Here is a 20716-nt window from a genome sequence, read left to right as displayed (position 1 = left end):
TAGAATACTTCTGTCATGGTTAAAAAATCCAGTGCGGGGTGCTTTATTCTAACATTCATTGTCAAGATAGGGTAGCTAAACAGCCTGATACATCCACTGGATGCCATTCATTCTTGAGAAAAGTTACACCAAAACACAGTCGAGCACATTCTGCACAAAGACGCCACCCTGTTGAGACCCATTACAAAGGCTAGTGGTTTGGACTTCTGGAAGCAAGTTAGAATCTCCTGGGGAAACTTGGAAATCCCAATTTCTGGCCCAGCACAGACCAATCACAAAGAATCAATGGACCTACCCCAGGCACCAGAGTTAGGACCCTGAGTGCTTCTTAGTGATCCTCTCTTAACCTACTTTTTGGTTCCTTTCCTTTGAGGTTCTGTTATTTGTTTATTCTGTTGTTTGCTTTCTTTGTTTGGCACAACCTTTCTTCAAACCTCCCGGACAATTCAGATCAGGTTACATTGCAAATGAAAGTTTCACCGGCTGTGTCTTCTGGAGGCACAAGAGTTTATTCCAAATGTCTTGTCTCATGCTACAGTGAAAATGGATAGCCCCTCTGAAGTTTCTCTATGGGTAGAGTTCCTCAGTTAGCAATAGGCAAACTTAGAAGATCTCTCTCTCTCTCTCTCTCTCTCTCTCTCTCTCTCTCTCTCTCCCCCACCCCCTTTCTTCCTCTCCTCCTTCCCTCCCTCCCTCTCTATCTAGCACATACCGCACACAGTACAGGTATTAACTCAGCAAGTTTTGGTTGCCATGAGACTTCTCTTGAAAACTTTACATCTGTCCCCAGCCATGGAAAGAGCTGAGCACCTGTCTGGATAATTCACACACAGTTCCCTGCCCCACCCCACCTCATCTAGAATGACTCAGGCCAAAATAGATCAAAGCACATTCTTGAGTTATTCATTATTAGTAACAGTGGCTATCAAAATTGTTAGCTTTTCTGTTTCTCTGCTTTGAAGGGAGGCTGGCTCCAGGAGTCGCTGGATTAAGGAAATTCACATTAAGGAAGTTGTATTATAAAATCTGCCCCAGAGACAAGCGAGGCTTCTTAGTTCTTAGTGAGAAGCGCACAGTTCTATTGCTAGGATCCTGGAGGACATGATATTAGCCTGGACCCACCAGGCTAGCTTCCCTTACTGAATAAGAGGGGAGGACCTTCTTTGCACAGAAAATATAGCAGGCCTTGTTTTCTGCAATACATTTTGAGTGAAAGTGTTTCCTGTCAGGTTGGTTAAGAGCCCCTCCTGGGCAATGGGGGGGTGTGTGTGGAGGGGGGGTGGAGGGGGGTGGGGGCGGTGGGTTCACCTTGAGAATGATTCTGGATTCTCCCCCACTGCGTGCCTGTGAAGTGAAGTGACATTAATGGGATAGCGTTGGGACTGGACCTTACACAAACCAGAGAAAAGAATGTCTTCCTTTGTTTTGCTATTCCCATTAGCTTATCCAGATACGTAGATTACCTTTGCTTCTCATTGTCCATTCTCCTGGACAGTTGTCCTGAATGAGGGAGATCTTTGCATGATGAAGACAAAAACGAGTGAATTCAGACTCTGTTACCTGCTCACTTATCTGTTAGATTAGTTACTTCACCTTTAGGGTCCTCGTTATCTTCATTTCAGAAATAAGAATCTTAATAATTTCTTCTTTGATCTGATAGTATTATTAAGATAGATCAGCAGTCTTTGCTTTTAAAAATTGAGAACCTCAAAGAACTTTTTTTCTTATAGCTGTTAATATTTATCATTTAAAATTAAAACAGAAAAATATTAATTTTTTTAGAAGATAATCATTACTGTTAGCATTTTATGCCTAGGCTTTTTTATGAGAGATATTTTCCAATATCAAGGAGTTAGTGAGAATAGTGGTATTTTTTTACATTTTTTCAAATCTCTTTAATGTAAGTAATATAGAAGACAGTGGATTCTCAGATATACTTCTGAATGCGGTGTTACATTGTTTTGGTTGAAGTATATGGCAAAAATCCACCTTTCTAAACTAATTTGAAAGGGAAGAGTTTTTAAATATCTTTTTTGGTTAAATATGGATATTGTCCTTTGATTCCACATTAAAACTCACTAAGTGATACTGACTTAAAGATTAGTTGTAATTGCAATCTGAAGTCATGTCAGTAAACTTCATATATTGTATTAAAATTCATTGATTTATTTTTTGTTTTGATTTTTTTCCTTTTCTTTCTTTGTTTTTTTTTGTTGTTGTTGTTGGTACTGGGGATTGAACTTAGGGCTGCTAGCTAGGCAAGTCCTCTACCACTTGAGCCATACCCTGGTCCTTAGTTTATCTTGTGCTTTAAATGACTCATTTAGCCATGACTAACTTCTAAAACCTCATAATTACTCATTTGGAGAATATTGAATCACTAAGTAACATAGATCTTCCAAAATGACAGTGGCTAATACCATTGCCAGTCTCATCTGAAAAGTGTTAACTATTGAGAAGCTGTCAAGTTCAGGGTGGCAGATACATGTTTTCTAAAATTCTAACTTTTGCTTGAAAGCTCAGATTTTATCATTGGCAGCAAATACTGTTTTCCTGGAAGCGACAGGCTCTCTTCATTCTTTTCAATAATATATCTGCCAAGTGTTCAAGTCTGAATAACAACAGTTATAAAGCTGTTCTTTGAAGTAAAAAAAAAAAAGAAGGCATTCTAAGAAAGAAGTGACTAGTCTGTTTTTCACTGCTAGCAGTCACACAAGTGCCTTTCCCAAGGTCTGTAGCCATTGTACTTCCATTTCTGAATGCAGAAATGCTCAGCATTCTTTCCATTTCATCACAGAATCTCAAAAGAGATACCACACAAGAATCATGTAACATCGATCAGTGCTGCGTCAGGGATGTCTTTCAGACATTTCCCCTCTTGTTGTAAGCAAATGACAGTGAAGGATGCAGAGTTCCTGGACAGTGGGTGCTGCTGCCTTGGTGAAGTTTTGCTCCTGGGCTCCTTTACATCTTACTGTTCTGCATTGCGAATGCTAAGACTGTGGGGGAAAGCTTGCAGCATCATGGTATTATTTTGAGAATAATTTTGACCTACCACTCCGTGAATGGGATTTTTGGGACCCCAGCTGTCTGCAGGCCAACAACTGAGAACCACCATGAGAGATAATAGAAAATAGGTATTATTTAGCCAACACCGAAAAGTTCACCTTTTCTTGCTGGTTTTTGTCTTTTGTGGCTGGCCGACTTGGTGAAGAGCTGGTTCTAATGAAGGTGGCCTTATGGAGTTAATTTCAGTGAAATCATGTTAGAACTCCTCCCTGGCTCCCCATTGCTTTTTCTCTTTCTCCGTGTTATATGGAGGCTGACAGCCACAAGCCAAGAAGATCTGTCTAACCCTTACCTTTGTGTGTGTTGTTGAACTCCTATGTTTTAGATGAGATCAGGCGCATTCACGGTGGTATGGCCGTATACTACTCATATGTTTTGAATGTGATTATTTCCTCATCTTTCACATGAAGAGTTTTAACTCTGGTTTCAGAGGATGGGCTTTGGTGGCTCATGAATCCTTGAAATTTTTATAGAATTTTCTTTTTTTTTTTTTTTTTGGTGAGGGGTGAAGAAGGAGGATTGTTGGGGAAAGTTAATGACTTTAGTCAAATCTTAAAGAGGTCTCTGACCTGTTTCCCTACAAACTCAAATTAATGCCTATCTCAAATTGACATTTTTATGGGGTGGCATTTCCTCACCTATTATCCATTTCCTAACACATTTCTTCTGAAAGAATTTTGCAAGCTCCCTGCCTGCCTTGGGTGGTCTTTCCTTACCAGCCCCTTGGCATTCCTTCCCAGTCCACATGAGTATGGACTGTGTGCTGACATGTCACTTAACAGTTGTTTTTGAGCTGCAGGTGGGCAGCTACCATGCATCTTCTTTCTTTGATAATCCAGAATGCAGTCAGAGTCTGGAGTCCTTCAGAGGCTCACTTAGGGATAATTCAGGCCAGAGAATACACCCAGTCCAATTAGTGGGTTCATTTGTGAACTATTGAGATGTGCGAACTTGGAATATTTATTTATACCTCAACCCCAAGATGTATTTTTCTCCCACACATGCTTCTGTCTGCTTCTTGAAACCCAATTGCTGTCAGGAAAGCTGCAAGGCAGTCTGCTTGGTTCCTACAGCAGCATTTGGATCACTTTATCTGTGGGAGGAGTGTGGTGACTACCGCTCACTGATGAGAAGTGGTGGAGGTTTCTGCAGCATAAAGACACGACATGTATCCGTGTTGTAAAATGTCAGCTCCTTTCCCAACATCACCTTTGCCTGGCTTGCAGAGGAGGTGGCACAAGGTGGCTCAGAGTAGCTCTGCAACAACAGAGCACTCCTTGCAGCAGCAAGAATGCCCTCCAGGGTGTCAGACTCACCAGATTGAGAGTTAGACAGCACTTTTTATAGATGGCACTCTGACTTAAATTATGTGGCTGTTCCCTACTTCACAAAAACCTTCAGTTTTGTAGTGTGTTGGCTTAATTCAGTGGCCTCACAGTTTTTGAAAGAGTATCGGCCTGTCTCACAGCACGCGCACTAGCACTCAATGTTTGGGCAGCCACACTCTCCCTGTGCTTCGGAGGAGGCAGGAAAATAACGCAGCAGCGAACAGGCCAAAGTGACTGAATTACGCAGAGGCAGCAGAGCCTCTAAGTTGTACATGGAAGGCAGGTGTGTAGACATCAGGTCTAATATTAATACCTTGTTCAAGAATGTGCCTTGGCTTGCTGGGATGCATTTATTTTTAAACTGAGCTTTCTGAACAACATTTGAATGGTAGTGGCCTCCTGCCTTCTACCTGTGCACATTCCCTGCAGTATACTAAATCTCTCTTCCTCACATGGCATTTTTTACTTGATATGTGTACCCTGACTCTCCATCTTCTTGGGCTGAGACCTGCAACCTGGCTTGACCTATGTCTGCCTCGCCAGGAGATCCAATAAACAGGATGTAGGAGAATTTGACTCTCCTTAAACCACTGAATAATAGTACAGGTGATGTTAGTGGTTAAGAAATCCTAGATCAGGGTTGCCAAGTTAGAGCGCGTGTTCTTGGTCTCTGTGGACAGAGCCCTTCATGCTGGAGGGCTTAGTTGAATGTTGGTGTGTGTTCTCTTTGATTAACTTTCTCCTCCTCAAGGGCTCAATCTGGTCTAAACTTGCTTGGGGAAGATGCCACTTGGGGGAGAGGATGGTAAGGTGAATCTTGGCTCTGCATTCTGACCAGATGGCTTCTGTTATTGCATGATCAAATGTGCTGCCTCACGACTCTGCCTCTCGCCACTACAGTGCCCTTTCTGTTTTTAAGGAAAGAAGGATTGTCGAAATGTGGAAGATGCAAGCAGGCATTTTACTGCAATGCGGAGTGTCAGGTAGGTGCTGGGTCCGCTGGCAGGGAGGGCTTTCTCTCGGAAGATCGGGACCCCTAGTGTCCTCTTATCCTTGTCGGCATTCTGCAGTGCCTCCCTGCAGCCAGAGCATACCTTGTGTGTGTACACACTGTCCCAGAATGAACAGGCAGCCAGTGATAGGCAGTCTTAGTTTGGGGTCACATGCAGGATCCAAAATGAGGTGCAGTAATGGGAAAGACACAAGGAAAACTGTGTTAGGTACAGACAGGGACATTGATAGTCTGCCCCAAGGATTCCAGCAATAGGTGGAAAATACAGAGATGATAAATGAAAAAATACTGTCTTTAAAAACTTTTAAAAGGTTGTAAAGGATCTGTAATTTTAGAAATTCCTATAGCAGCATCTATCTCTTGCCCTTGGGTTGTTTGAGCCCAGCCAAGTTATGACTAGAGTCAGTTGAGCACCTGGCACAGCCTTTGCAAGACCAGAGGTGGCTGCTGTGAACTTGAACCCAGCCAGTGCCTTGGAAGCAGCCAAGGGCTGAGGGTCTGGGGTGTGGGGCTCAGGAGGCTGGGTGTGATGGATAAGTCTCAGGTCCTGCAATGTGAGAATGGGAAGGTAAATAAGGAGGATGTTGGAGGACCCCTTGGTAGTCCTTTTGAGGGACTAATGACAGACCATTATAGTAAACACTAGTTGAGTAAAATGTTCTTAGATATTTCACAGAAAATGCATTCCATAGTCAATTTAGGGAAACATGGCCTCTTAACTTATTTCACAGACTTTTATAGTTGTTTGTCATTATATACATTAAAAATTTCTAATTTACCTCTAAACTCTCCCTGTTTTTTTTTTTATTATTATTTTTTTAAGGGAACCTGTTAATACACCTGGGAAAATGCTGATGCTGTTAAAGTATGGCTCTAAGTGGCAAGAAAGATTTTTCTTTGTATCTGGACCTCTTTGTTATGTTCTTCTTATACCCAGTGTTATGTACCCTCAACCTTCCCAAACCCCACCTCCTGTCCACTTTTGATTACCTTCTCACCTTGCTGTGCTCTTGGCCTCAAAGCACAGTGGGAACAGTGGGAGTGATTGCTAAGTCCTGTGTCTGATTTGTCAGCAGAGCTCCAGTGACAGTGGCCCCTTGCCAGAGTGAAGCACATACAAAAGCATTGACTTGGGAATTTCAACCTCCCTTAGCTCTGAAGACCATGTGCACAGTCCCTTTGCCTGCCATGGCAGGTTTCCAGAGATACTTGGCCCATGTGACAGAACAGCAATATGGCTTGTGTTGAGTTTCAGGGAGTGTGTCTTCTTTGCAAGAAGAGAGATCATACTTAGACTGGTTGTGGAAAGTGTAGAGCCCAGCAGGTCTTAGGAAATACATGGTTTGACAACTTGTACATGTAAGTCAAGCACTTCTAGATGTTCTTTAGAGATGCAAACATAGCAAATCACATACAGTCCAGATAAAAGAACACAGAACGGTAAGAGGAAATGGCCAAGGAGCAGGTTCTAGAGCTCCTAATTCCTAACTCTGTGAGCATGACAGGTCACAGAGTTGCACTTCCTTTAAATGTAAACCGAGGACTGGGTTTCCATCTTGATGAGTTATAGGAACCAAGTAATACAAAAGAAATGAAAGTTGTATATAAACTGATGTTCTGAACAGACATGAGGGGTTATATAAGCAATAATATTGGAGTTCACAAGTAAAGTTGAATTTGTAAAATTGAGGCTGTACTGAAGCTTAGCTTTATGCAAAGAAAAAAGCCAACATACTTTTGATTTAAGGGGCTTGGTTTCTAACTCAAGAGAACGGCTGGCTCCTAAGAATCAAGGGCACTAATGCTGTACGTTGGGTGAGTCATGCTTATTGCAAAATGAGTCTGAACTCCTCTGAGAGTTCATTAATATAAAATCTCAGGAGTCATGGCCTCTGGGTCTCCTTCCCACTGCTAAACTCTGTTTCATTAGGTCTCACTATATGGCAATACCTGGATGAACTGTCCTAGTCCAAGTTGGGATGTCAAGGCGCCCATTATGGTTCCTGAGGCACTAGTTCTCCATGTTTGTGGACTCTGGAGCATGCAGTGAGGGATCTCTTCTTTGGGGGAGACTTACTTAACCCCAACTTTTTATTGCTTTATAGTATACTTTGACAGCCTGCATGCTGTTCCCCTGAAGACTGCATGGGTGGTCACATCATAGTAGCTAGGAACCCTGGGATGGAGGACAGACTAGTGGGACCGTAATATTCAGAGGTGGCAGGCCAAGATATCCTCCTGATGGACAGTTTTCCTTCCGTCTTGTTGCTCAGTTCCTAGGCCATGTACCCTGTGCCCTGGGAAGTGCTTTGCAGCTCTGTTTTTCTTGTGCTTCTAAGAATCTAGTGATCAGAGTACCCTTCTAGGTGCAAGTGATGACACACCTCTCAAAGCCTTTGTTTGTAAAGGTGACATTCCTGTCAGTTTCATTTTTTTTTTCATCTCTTTCCTGTTGCTGAGGGAAGAGACTAATGGTCATTAAGGTTTTTCAATCTTTAGAACTGAAGAACTGAGTAAGTGTGGGGCAGTGTGTTATAATGAAGTAGAGTAGTGTAAAGGAAAAGACTAGAAATGGAAGGAAGTACAAGGGCTTCACTCAGGAAATCATTGCAAGAGGAGAGATCATACTTTGACTGGTTGTGGAAAGTGTAGAGCCCAGCACGTCTTAGGAACTACATGGTTTGACAACTTGTACATGTAAGTTAAGCACTTCTAGATGTTCTTTAGAGATGGGGCATTTGCTCCAGATGAAAATGTATTCGGGGGCCCTACTGAGAAGTTGCTTAGATGGGCTTAAAGTGGAGGCCCTATGGAAGGATAAAATGTGGCACCAAAACCAGGAACAGTGATGAGGAAGGCAATTGAAAGATTGTCCACTGAAGAAAGCTTGGCTCTGCTGCTCCTTGACCCCACCCACCTGGAGTCTGTAGATGGACAATGTCCCACAGCAAATGGAGTTAGACTGGAGGTTGTCTGGTTCAACTTGTCAGTAGATAAGAATGTAGTGGTGCCCAAAGCAGTCAAGTGACCTGCCCAAAGTCATCAACGGCAGAATTGGGGTGACATCTGACACACTGTCAGGGAAAGCTTTTACCATTTGACACCAGTGCCTATGGGAGTCCTATGGGCCTTCCAGCAATGGAGGCACTGTGGGGATGTATCAGAGAAGGAGAAAGCTTTCAGTGGATGTGGAAGGGCGGAGCTGTGTCCATTGATAATGTAGTGGCTAGAAACCTCCCCAGGAGTGCAAAGGCACACATCCTTCCTGGGGTCTCCTCTTTTCATGTAATAAGGTGTCTTTGGGGATTCCACTCACTGTGTGTGTCCTCCCCAGCTTTCCTCTGCCCACAGTGCTTTAGGATTTTGCTTTATTTACTGTGGTTGGTTTTTATCTTGTCCCATTTACTTTTCTCTTAGTTCACTTGACTCAGTAGGATGGCGCCAGAGGAAAGGTTTTAATTGATGATCATGAAAAGGTATGAGGAGGAAATAAAAAAGACAAAGAAATTCCTTTTTAGTTAGGCTTATTATTTTGCAACCTGTATGTTTTAATGAACTATATTTATTTTTATAAATGTGCCTGGAAACCTGAGTATACTACTCACTCAGACTTCTTTATTAAATTATACCATGACATGTTCAAGGAGAATAGTTTTAGAAAGATGGTTTTGTGGGTTTTTTTTTTTTTTTTGGTGGGTTTAAACTCAGAGCCTCACACTTGCTAAGTAGGAGCTCTACCACTTGAGCCACACTTCCAGCCCTTTTGCTTTAGTTCTTTTTCAAATGGGGTCTCTCATTCATGCCCAGGCAGCCTGAACCACCATCCTCTAATTTATGCTTCCTCTGTAGCTGGGATGACAGGTGTGCACCATCACACCCAGCTTTTATTGGTTGAGATGGGAGTCTCATGAACTTTTTACTCAGGGTTGGCCTTGAACCCCAAATCCTCCTGATCTCTGCCTCCCAAGTGGCTAGGATTATAAGCATGAGCTAGTACCCAGCTAAGAAGTTTTTGTACAGGATAATCATTATGCAGTAGAACAGTCTGGTGGATATTTCTTAACCTGAAATGTAGAGAAAAAAGTCTGTTTTATAAGGGGAAGTGATAGATTATAAGTATGCTTTTGAAAGTAGCGAGGGGCATGTCCTCAAAAAAGCGTGTGAGGAACATGTAGCAAAAGATATAATTGAAGTGTTGGAAATGTTTAATCAACGCTTGTGGGACCCTGTCGTTGTTATGGGTGATTAGTGAATGGGGCCAGAGTCTTAGGTTCAGTCCTGGCTGGGCTCACGGTAGTCTCTTCACCCAGCCATGGAGGGCATCCTAAACCTGGGTTTCTCTTTTTTCTAGAGTACTGTTTTTTTTTTTTTTTTTTCTGGTAGTACTGGGTTTTGAACTTGCTAAGCAGGTGCTCTACCACTTGAGCCACTCTACCAGCCCTCTCTTTTTTCTAAATGTTCAGCATGACCAGGGGGAAGAAATGTGTGTGGATGACTGATTAAATACCATCACTTCCTTTTTGGGAGTTCAAAACACAGTCCACACCCTAGGGATGGTGGCTCAACAACAGTTGTCCTTTTTGTATAAGATAGCCCGTGTCCACCTGACTTCTTTTGCACTCTTCCTCTCAAAAATAAATGGCAGTACAAAGCAGAAATCCAGTGGCATTTTCTTGCTCTTCCACATTTTAAGAAATGACATGCATGTGTGCAAGTAGACTACATGTTAGTTTTGAAAGCACCATTAGAACAATAGAAATATCCAATGCTAGAGTTAGAATTCTAAGAAGGCTTCATGATGAAAATTCAACTGTCTTATCCAAGAAGACAATATCATTTGCTCAGCAGAAAACAGGATACCATCAGGATCTCTCCTTTCTTTCAGTGTTGGAAATGCTGGTGCAACATGAAACAATTTTGCAACTCTTTATATATCTTGAAGTGATATTGTTTGTGCAGAAAAATGAAAGAAAGTCATGCACAGCAGTTAACTGCCTTATCTAAAAATGAAGCATCAGTACAAAAAAATGCCATATCTTAATTTTGTATAGATTTGGTTGCTTAAGTTTATTACAGCAGTTGGTGCTCATTATAGAAAAATCGGAAAGTGCAGACTAAAAGAACAGAGAGGGTATTTTATCCCTTGAGAGAACGCCACTAGTAACAGCTGCTTTGGTTCATATCTTTCTGAATCCTTTCTGTATATGTATGTTATTTTTCTGGAAAATGGGTCCTAGTTTATATAAAATTTTATCTAGCAGAAGTAATAGCTTGAAAGAACTTTGAAGAAAAACAGTAGTTTTAGGAAAAAAACATTTTAGGAAAACAAAAGATGTTTTAAAAGGCAAAAGGAGTTGCAAAACCTCCATGTTCAACAAAACCACCAGTATTAGAAAACAAAACAGTTAATAAAATCAATTCTTACTCATCTGGTTAGCCTGTTTTTTTTGGGGTGGGGGCAAAAAAATCCTGCCTAGTGTAGTTGTTGATAATTTCTTATGTGCACTATTTGGACAGGTTGCTTCTGTCAGGTTCTCCGAGATCTATGGATCATCACTATGGTAGAAGAAGTGTATCAAAATGCTTAAGGAGGCTAGAGGCTGTTGCTCAGTGGTAGAGCGCTTGCCTGTCATGCACCAGGTCACCACGGGTTACATCTCAGCACTACAAACAGAACAACATGCTCAAAACCTAGCTGATACTTGTACCAGATGTTGTCCCTCCCCCTCTCCTTTTTTCTTTAAGAATTAGAGCTGAGCAGTGCAATTGTGATGCAGTCTGTCCTTCTTCCTTTAGTCCATCTCTCTCATCACCTTCAAAAGGGAAATGAGACATTATTATTATGGTAAATCTCCCTTGGTGTAACTTACATGATTCTGCATTTCCTGGAATTTATCCAGATCTCTGGTTTAACTGTGTGTGGGGGACTGTATCTAATTATAGGTGCTCTTACTTTTACCCTTGTGCTCTGACATGGTCTTGAATTGCTTGAAGTTTGTCCTCCATCCATGCCTCTGAGGTCAGTGGCAGCACCTGTACTGAGTGAACCAACAACTGAATCATTACCAGTGTTTGTTGAGGTTGCACTATTTGAAGTGTTTCCTGTGGGTTAGTTGATGGAACCCTTGCAAGGATCCTTTGTGTTTGCATGAATGCCTGATGATCACAATTTAAAAGTTCCACGTCTGCTAGTAGTCTTCAAGCTTTTGTCTAAGTATCACTGTTGGAAGGTGTATATAATCCAGCCCTCAATTTCTGGACCGTTAATTAACGTAGGGATCATGTTATTTACAGCCACGGAGACGGGCAAAAAGGGATTAAGAGGCTGTGTGATATCACATAACTGCTTTGCTGCAGAGTGGACAGGACATTCAAGTCTCCTGAGTCCTGGGCCAGAGGCCCTTCTGACTGCATAGCATTCTCCTTCTCTCCCAGAGCATTTGTTGAAGAGCATCTCTCCCCTCCCATGACATTTACATCATAAACATCAGTATTTATATTAACATTAATTTAAAATTAATTATACCAATAATTAATGACACTCATAAATGTTAATGTTTAACTTCTTTCTCCCAGAAGTTCATTGTTGGTAAACACCAAAATGCCACCCACAGTTCAGAAAAACAGCAGTTTACAGGCCCTGAGGACAGAGATGGTGTCTCCATTAGACAGAGTTCCTGGGTTCATGGTGGGCACTTGCCTGGAGTTGTTAACTGCCCTCCTGTCCCAGCTGGTGGTCTGCCTTTCCCTTAGGTGTCCCAGGCCTTCTTTGTCCTTTCCTCTTTGCTTACAGCTGGGAGGAAGTCTCTTGTCTATAGGGAGCTAGACCCACCTGTTCCCATCTCATTGCCTCATCCCTATGCTCTCGTTTTAGGCTCTGGCTGAAAACAGATCCTCTGCTCCCTTGGGCATATCTTGTCATTTCTTTCTCTCCCTGCTCTCAGTTATATTCGGCATGGCGTTATTTAACTCTGCAGAACATCTTGGCACAGAACTTGACCCAGACAGTTGTGCCAGGTTCCACACTAAGTCGTTAGCAGTGGGTGTTTTTCCTTCTCTGGATTGAGGTGAAGGAAAGAGCAGGGAGACATCTTCATTCTCTCAACAACTCTACTGAGGGCCTACTAAACACCAGGCACAGGTGTACATCTTGGGGTCACAGCCATGAACACAACAGACTAAGTTCCTTTGTTTTAATGGGGGAAGACAGGTATTAAACCAAGTAGCTAACCCATATGTCTAGTATCAGATTTTGAGAAGTACTAAGAAGCAGCAGAAAGCAAGGTAAGGGAGAGTGATTGGGAAAGGGCTGTTTTTGGCAGGGTCATCATAGCAGGTGGCTTGAGAAGGTGACATTGGAGGAGTAGAGGTGTGTAGAGCAGAAGGAGGGAGGGAGCCATGTGAAAAGTTTGAAGAAGACAGTGATAGACAGGAAACAGTGCAAGTACAAGGTCTGACAGCAAGGACACTGTTGTGGCCAGAAAGAAGCAGGGGAGAGTGGGGGTGGGAAGATGATGGAGTTGGAGTGGTAGTGGGAACACCTTTCCCTGTGGCCTCACAGGTCATCTTTAGGACTTCACCTTATGTCTGAGCTGAGAAGCCATTAAAGTTTCTGCGCTCAGTTTTGTGTAACAGGATCCCTCTGGCCCTGTCGTTGTCTGTGGGGGCCATGGGCAGAAGCAGGCATTGGTTAGAAGGCAGTGGAAGTAATCTTGGTGAGTGGTGTCAGGACTGCTACAGGGTAAAAGGGTCAGGGTGGCAAAAAGGTGTCAGACTCTAGATATGTTCTAAGGGCAGAAAGGAAGGAGCATCAAAGAGCAGATGTGACGTGTGAATAAGTACACGGGCTTCAGGAGACTCCAGGCTTCTGGCCTGGGCATCTGAAAGAACAGACTTACCATTTTCTGAGCTGGGGAAGGCTGAGGGCAGAACAGGATAGTAGCCATTCCATTGTGTGCAAGAGAGTGTCTGAGGGCTGTCAGTGAACATGTTCTGATTTCCCATCTAAAAAGCAAATCCCCTCAACCCCTCATCCCTGTAAGCCTTCACCTATTTCACATTTCCTCCCATTCTCTTGTGAATCCACTCCCAGCAGCTTCTCACCTCATCACTCCACCAAAACTATAGGGTTTTTGTTGTTTTGTTTTAAATCAAAGTCAGTTATGACCTTTGCAATATCAGATCAATATTTGGTCACTTCACATTATACCTATCACCAGTCTTGGCATCATCATTTACTCCCTCTTCTTTTCTTCTTTTTTGGTCTTTAAAACACCATTGTGTCCTCTTCCCTTTACCTTTTCCATCTCAGTGGATCACATCAGTACCCTTCCAGTAATGAAAACAGCCCTTTAACCCTCTACCTGGAACAGAAAAGATTAAAGATATGACAAAAAACAAACAAACAAAAAACCCACATTTTTTGGGGGGAGGGTGTTATCAAATGAATATGAGAAATTCTTTTTCATGTATTCTTAATAGTTGCCATTGCCAGACATTTTGAGGGCCCTTGACAAAGTCCTCATTTGTGTTTCTTCTTTTCTTTTTGTAATCTGTGTAAGCCACCTGTCAGTTACTGCCCTGATGTGAGAAGAGTCAGAACAGGACCGTACAGGAGCAGAACCAAATCAGTGGCCAGTACCCCATCCCTGCCCTGCAGTCTGACAGCTTACACAGATAATGGAAGGGTATACATGTTGTTTGGAATAACTGGGCTGCTTGCTGAAAAAACACAAAGCAGATTTTCTCATCCAGCTACCTTGACCAGGCCTGAGTCAAGGTTATACAATTATATCTATCTTGAAAGGTGTTTTTGTTTCTAGCTTTTGTGAGAATCCTCATATTTTCCAAAAGGAAACATTTCACTTGACCTTACTAGGGGGATTTCTTACATCCTTTCTTCTACTTTGTTCCACAGTGTGTGTTTTGGTAATTTTTTAAAAATCTTCCCAGAAAGAAGATTGGCCTGTGCACAAACTGGAGTGTTCTCCCATGGTGGTTTTTGGGGAAAACTGGAATCCCTCAGAGACTGTAAGGCTAACAGCAAGGATTCTGGCCAAACAGGTGAGGACATGTGATACTGTTTGACTGCATTGTATTTTATTTCTTTAACGGTCAGAAAAATCAGTAATTTGGCTTAGGCTGATCATGCTTTGGTAACCTTCTTGGACTCTGTTTCCTGTCGCATTATATGAATGGCTTGGGAACAGTCACAAGGTTGGCTTGTTGTCTGCACTGTGCAATCAGGGTGTTGCATGCCCCAGATCAGGAACATAGCTTCGGCTATTAAGTTCAAAGCTTTACTTTTTTGAGACTAGTTTACATAGAAAAACTTAACCATGACCTCATAATGGCATGAAAAACCTGATCGAAATATTTGCAGCTTCTTAGGGGTCAGGCTGGTCTAAGAAGCTTTAAGATTTCTCCTTTCCTTTCTGAGAGAGCTACCATGCTTCCTTTCTTGTGTGGTATTCTCCTCTCTGTCAGAAGTGGCAGAGACAACCAGGGTGATAGCACATACAAAGAAGAGAGAGTGGAAAATTAGAAGCTGAGGCAGAGGGGAGGGGAAGAAAGAAGAAAGATGCTCCAATGAAGAGGAGACAGTCAATCACGAGCAACACTTTATTCAAAGACTGACTGTTTTCCCTTCTCCTTGCTTGATTAGCTTTTCTGATTGCATGAGAATTGGACACTTAATCTCTGAAGGCCCAAACTCAAAATGAGGGTAGGAAAACACCATAGGTTTTGTCCTTGTGACCCATTGAAATAGGCCTGGGAGGCTTAGGAGGCATACATCCATGGAGGTCTTGCTGTCCCTGTTGATGGAGAAGTTGGTAGCAAGGCCTCTATGCTATAAATATCTAAATGTTGGAACTTCATCCACTGTTGTCTTCTTCCATTTACCTACCAGCACCCACATAGTTACAATTTGTCTACGTTTTAGCCTTAAGTTCAGTGTGATTGTAATGATTAGTATGTGTCTGTCCCTAGACCAAATTAGGATGCTGGGTGTGTAACTCTGAGGTCATTGTCCCACTGTGTTCAGCTTGGGTCAGATGCTACTAAAGTGAGTTGCTGGCTCATAGTAATCAGGGGCATTCAGAAATTGATTAAAAGATCTGAATTTTCACTGGAGGAGGCCAACTTTTGGATCCTTAATAACGGTTATCTTTGAATTTATGAACAGTAGTTGACAAAAAAGAGTACAGGGTAATGGTGTGACTAGATGAAGTGTCAGGGTAAATAAGCCATCAGATTGTATCAAATTGTGCATATCTTGAGTGAATTAGGATACCATTCTTCTGGCTTTTCTTCTTTTCCTCTGACTTACTAGTTACTGATGGTGTTGAGAATAAAGAAGAAGCTGTTATGCTTTCTTGAATGAAACACTTCACTGGGCAAAATAACTTATTAATCTTACAGAAGTACATCCTGTGAATGGAAGATTGCTGCTCTGAAAAAGAATGATTGAAATGTTTTGACACCAGGAGGGTAGTCTGAATGCTATGATGAGTTTACACCAGCTTCATTCAACTTTTATTATAATTACTACCACTACTAATAGTCTATTAAATAAAAAGTTACCTGGCCACCTTTTCATCTCTATAGGACTTGGTGATTAAAAAACCAGACCATTTGTATTCTAGTAGCTTGCAAAGGATTAGGGGAGACAGACTACCAAACTACCAAGGGGAAGCTTAACATGTTAACTAGGAAGGTGAGAACACCCTGCAAGACCACCTGTATCCCCAAATTGAATAGCCGGATTACAAAGACAGGCCTTAGGCCAGCTCCTGAGCTCTGCGTTTGAACTCTTGTCAACACCAAGTTTATTCATGTTCTCAAAGCCTAGCAGGTTTACTATTGTTAGCTCCTCTTGGGGTGTCTAGAACAAAGCCTGCAACACGTTTAAAGTGAATCTGGGCTCATAGATACAACCAAAAGTGTTCTTTTTGAAACACAGAATTTGAAATCATTTTAGCCTGTGCTTAAAGAAAGTGTAAAGTGGATGGCAGGGGGGTGGGGCGTTGATTTTGTTCCTTTTTAGAAGGAGAAATAACAAATAGGATGGTTTGTCTGCAGACTCAGTCCTTTTAAGTAAGGGCCCTAAAAAGTTATTTTTTGGCCCTGTTCTTTCCCATAATAAGCATTTCTGAACCTACTGTGTGCATATTATTTTCAGGGTGTCAGAAATGTGGCAGACACTTAATTTTTCAAGTGTCTTTTAAAAGAGCTCTCCGGATTTGGATGCTGGGCAAACACTCTCAGAGCCCAAGTGGCAGACTCCTTGGGTAGCTTTCTTCCTTGAAAATTGTTGCCTTTTTCTTCATGTGGATGTAAAAGTGAAAGCACTGCTTTTTTACACTGGGGGTTAACATCTCTATCTGTGTGATTTCTTTCCCAATTACTAGAAAATCCACCCAGAAAGAACACCTTCAGAGAAATTGTTAGCTGTGAAGGAGTTTGAATCACGTAAGTCTTTCTATGATCAGTGGGCAGTTATTTTAGCCACACATTTAATGTGGAGTAGCAGGGCTGAGAAAAGGAAGGGGTGCCATATCCACTTGGTAAGGATGGTGACTTTTTAATTATTAGTGTTATTTTGACTTCGTGCTATTTTGAGAATGCTTTTAACTTTCCCCTCCCAGGAATTGACAGGTTTATTAGGAAATAATTGAGAACAGGCAGGATCTCACAAGATGAATTACTGCATTGTGAATCGTCTCCTGCTGACTCTCCTGGCCTGCTGAATATTTTTGGATCTTTGCTGAATTGCAGTCCTGAAAACAGCTGATGTCCTTACCAAAAGGCATTAAATCAGGACTATCCAGTTGCTTGATCATGACATGGATCCCAGGACCAGCTGGGGATCCCTTGACCAGACTGAGGCTGGTTATCAGTCACTGCCTCTCATTCTGACTTCATTGCTAATGATTGGAATTTCATGTTCTGAGGGACTTGAGATTGTTGGAAGAAGAGAGAAAGGAATAATGTGCTGTTTTCTCTCTAGGGTTATGTTTGTCAGTTAGACCAAGTGATAGGGAAACACATATTCTCTGAGGGTTCCACATGTTGGATTTCTACCCCTTCAATGTCATTTATGGGAGAAAAGGATATAGCTGGTAATCCAGTGTTTTTTGCAGGGTGAATAATGGATTTTTTATTCATAGATTTGGATAAGCTAGACAATGAGAAGAAGGATTTGATTCAGAGTGACATCGCTGCCCTCCATCAGTTCTACTCCAAGCACCTCGAATTCCCCAACCATGACAGCCTCATAGTGCTCTTTGCACAGGTAATGATGCCAGCATAAGGTAATACTTTGGCCTTTCCCTTTCTGAGTCTCTCCCCTCAGCACACATGCAGTGACCTGTGAAATTGCCTTGCGGGGTGCCGTGATGAGATCAAGGCACTGGGTTGATCCTCTCTGGGGGCTGCCTCACAAATGCTTCCTGGAAACAAAGGAGCTGTCACTGCCTTGGTTCTCTGGAACATGTTCTTTGCAAAGAAATGACCAAGTGAAAGTCCTACATTAAGCTTCACTTTTCCTCTCTGAAGTCTTGCACCCTGACAAATAAATGTCCTTCTCTCCATAGTGGTTTTTTTCTCCTACCAAGGCCATGCTGATAAAGCCCAGTATTAACAGATACCCCAGAGGAAGGTATGTTTGAGGAAGGACAGAGGGAGGTCCCACTGTGTCTAGGTGCCGCAGTCTTTCCTGATGGTTGCTCAGGAATCTTTAGAGAAGCATAGGTTTTCCGAAGTCGGGTATAGTAAAACATTAGAGAGGTTTGTAAACAAGAGCAAGTTGGAAGTAATTAGAGAGCTGGACATTAGGCCATTGGAAAAGTTAAACGTGGAGCACAGTTAGGACAAGAGAGGAAAGAGCACTGTGGTCAGGACTTTGTCTGGGGTACATGGTCTTCCTGTTCTTACCAGGCTGCTCTTGCCACATTGCCTCTCTCTCCCTCCCAAAGCGGTGTATTTTCCTTCCCAAGCTGGGCATCTGATTGAAGGTGACCTTCCCAGAGAGGGAAGGACTGGGATACTGATCCATCCCCTGCTAGAACCTTCAGTCTCTAAATGTATTAAAAAGCCTTGGGGGTTACTTACACACATTTTGTCTTATAACAGAATACACATCACTGAGGTACCGTTTGACCCAGTCATTCCATTTTCAGAAATCTGTCTGAAGGAAGTAATCAAAAATCATGGGCAGAGATTTACATGCAAATTATTTGTTACAGGGTTCTTTTAAAAACGGGAAAGAAAGTGAGGGAGGGGAGAGAAGAGGGAAGGAGGAAAAAGGAAATAATGTAAATGACTACAACAGAAGTTTGATTAAATACATTATGACATAACCAGGTGACGGCAGGTTACACAGCCTCTGTAAGTTATGTTTCAGTGACTGTCAAAAGTCATGGGGAAATGTTGGTTAGATATAATATCAAGTGTAAAAAGCAGGATGAGCATATGTGTAATATGAAAATACCCATTTATAGTTAAAGGTTACATGGATTACATGGAAGTTCACAGTTGGTTGTGGAAAAATTTTGCTTTTCCCACTTAATAATTTTATGGGTTTTTTAAAGTATTGGACACATATAACTTAAAAAAAAATTAAGAAAAAAAATGTAAAAAGCACGTACTTTAAAGATTGCACATATAAGGAAGGAGGTCTTTCCTCACTTTTGCCTACCTCAAACCCAAGACAACCCCTGTTAATAGTTCATGAATCTTTTACAAACTTTTTGTTTCTGTAGATATATTTCAGCTATGTGACTGTCGTGATCAGAACAAAATGATGTTCCTTGTGAAAGGATTAATGGGATCAATGGGTTCAAGTTACAAATGTTAAGGTAGAAGTGATGAAAAACCTTCTGGATTTTTATTGTCCTTGTTTCCCACCATATTTTCCTGAGCATCCCAAGATGATGGATTTGGGTGATGGTGGGGAAAGTTGAAGAATTGACTTCTCTTAAATATTTCGAGTAAGTAGATGTGGTTATATGAGAAAACAGAGTGATGAAATAAATAGAATGTGTCTTTTCTTAAGCTGTGAAAAAAGATAATTTTTCTTCTAACATAGTAAACTTGCTTGTTGATAGGATTTCTCTTTGTGGTGATGTAGTAGATAAGGGATTATATTTTCATAGCAAAAGTCAAGGCAAGTGTACTTGTAATGAAAATGGGTCAGAGTTTGAAATTTGGAGTCAAGTAGTCTAACACATTTGTGTGTCTAAGAAAAATGTACACAAACATGCAAGCCAGGCATCGATGGCTCACACCTGTAACCCTAGCTACTCAGGAGGCAGAGATCAGGAGGATCACAGTTTGAAGCCAGCCCTGGCAAATAGTTCACGAGATCCTATCTTGAAAAAACCCATCTCACACACACACAAAAGGGCTGGTGGAGTGGCTCAAGTGGTAGGAGTGCCTGCCTGCCTAACAAGTGTGAGGCCCTAAGTTCAAATCCCAGTGCCACCAAAAAAAACCTCTATTCACATAGATACATAAATACACACATATGTAACTATAGATAACTCATTGCTTTATAAACTTTATATTGGTCAAATTATAGCATCCATTCTCACATTGTATGTGCACACACAAACACACACACGCATTCTTTTCATATGTAAATTTAAAAAGGGGCATTCAGTAGCTCCAAAGAAAACTATAAAGCAAAAATGAAAAGTATGGTTCCCTTGCCATACTACCCTCTGGCTCTGCCTGAACCCCACAGTGTGCCTGCTATCTTACCTCTGAGACCTTTTCTCCTTCTGGTTCTGAGGATGCTGTTGTGAGTTAACTCACAGCCCAGCAGCAGCTGGCAGCCAAAGGTAACTGCATCGAGGTGTGTTTTAATCGCTGGGAACATATGTATGGTTGACAAGTGTATTTTTGGTGTGCAGCCTACATCTAGTCTAAATGCTAATTATGAGAATAGCTTTAGCAAGGCACTTATGCCTGATTTGACTTGAAAAAGAGGACAGTGGCCCATGCATCTTTCTTAATGTGCAAGTTCTCTTTGCTTCTCTAGGGATATCTCTGAAGGGAGGGAAAGCTGGCAGGAAAATTGCTGTGCAATTTGGCTTGAACACCATCACTGCCTCCCAAAAGGAACATTAATGAGACTTAAGCAGATAGGAGCCTTTGCTTATGAAGAAGCATATACCCTCTTTCACAGTAAAGTGGGGATGGGGAAGGGGTAAAGAGACCGATGGTCAGAGAATGGTCAAGCCTGAAGGAAACTGGAGTCACAGCTTGGTCCATTCAGGCTCACTGCAAGGGAGAGGGTTGAAAA

General features: G+C 42.0%; 1 protein-coding gene across 3 annotated transcripts in view; it reads left to right on the top strand.

The window, feature by feature from the left end:
• Smyd2 (SET and MYND domain containing 2) overlaps nucleotides 1-20716 on the top strand; it is an 84559-nt gene that overhangs the window by 13074 nt on the left and 50769 nt on the right. For all 3 annotated transcript variants that reach the window (XM_074048340.1, XM_020186017.2, XM_020186016.2), the window contains exons 2-5: nucleotides 5317-5380; nucleotides 14362-14472; nucleotides 16821-16881; nucleotides 17580-17704. In XM_074048340.1, the coding sequence (XP_073904441.1) occupies nucleotides 5317-5380; nucleotides 14362-14472; nucleotides 16821-16881; nucleotides 17580-17704 (361 nt within the window). The remainder of the gene's footprint in view (nucleotides 1-5316; nucleotides 5381-14361; nucleotides 14473-16820; nucleotides 16882-17579; nucleotides 17705-20716) is intronic.

Source organism: Castor canadensis, chromosome 11, assembly GCF_047511655.1.
Source record: "Castor canadensis chromosome 11, mCasCan1.hap1v2, whole genome shotgun sequence".
NCBI classification, from domain to species: domain Eukaryota; kingdom Metazoa; phylum Chordata; class Mammalia; order Rodentia; family Castoridae; genus Castor; species Castor canadensis.
This window is presented reverse-complemented; position numbering and strand designations above follow the sequence as displayed.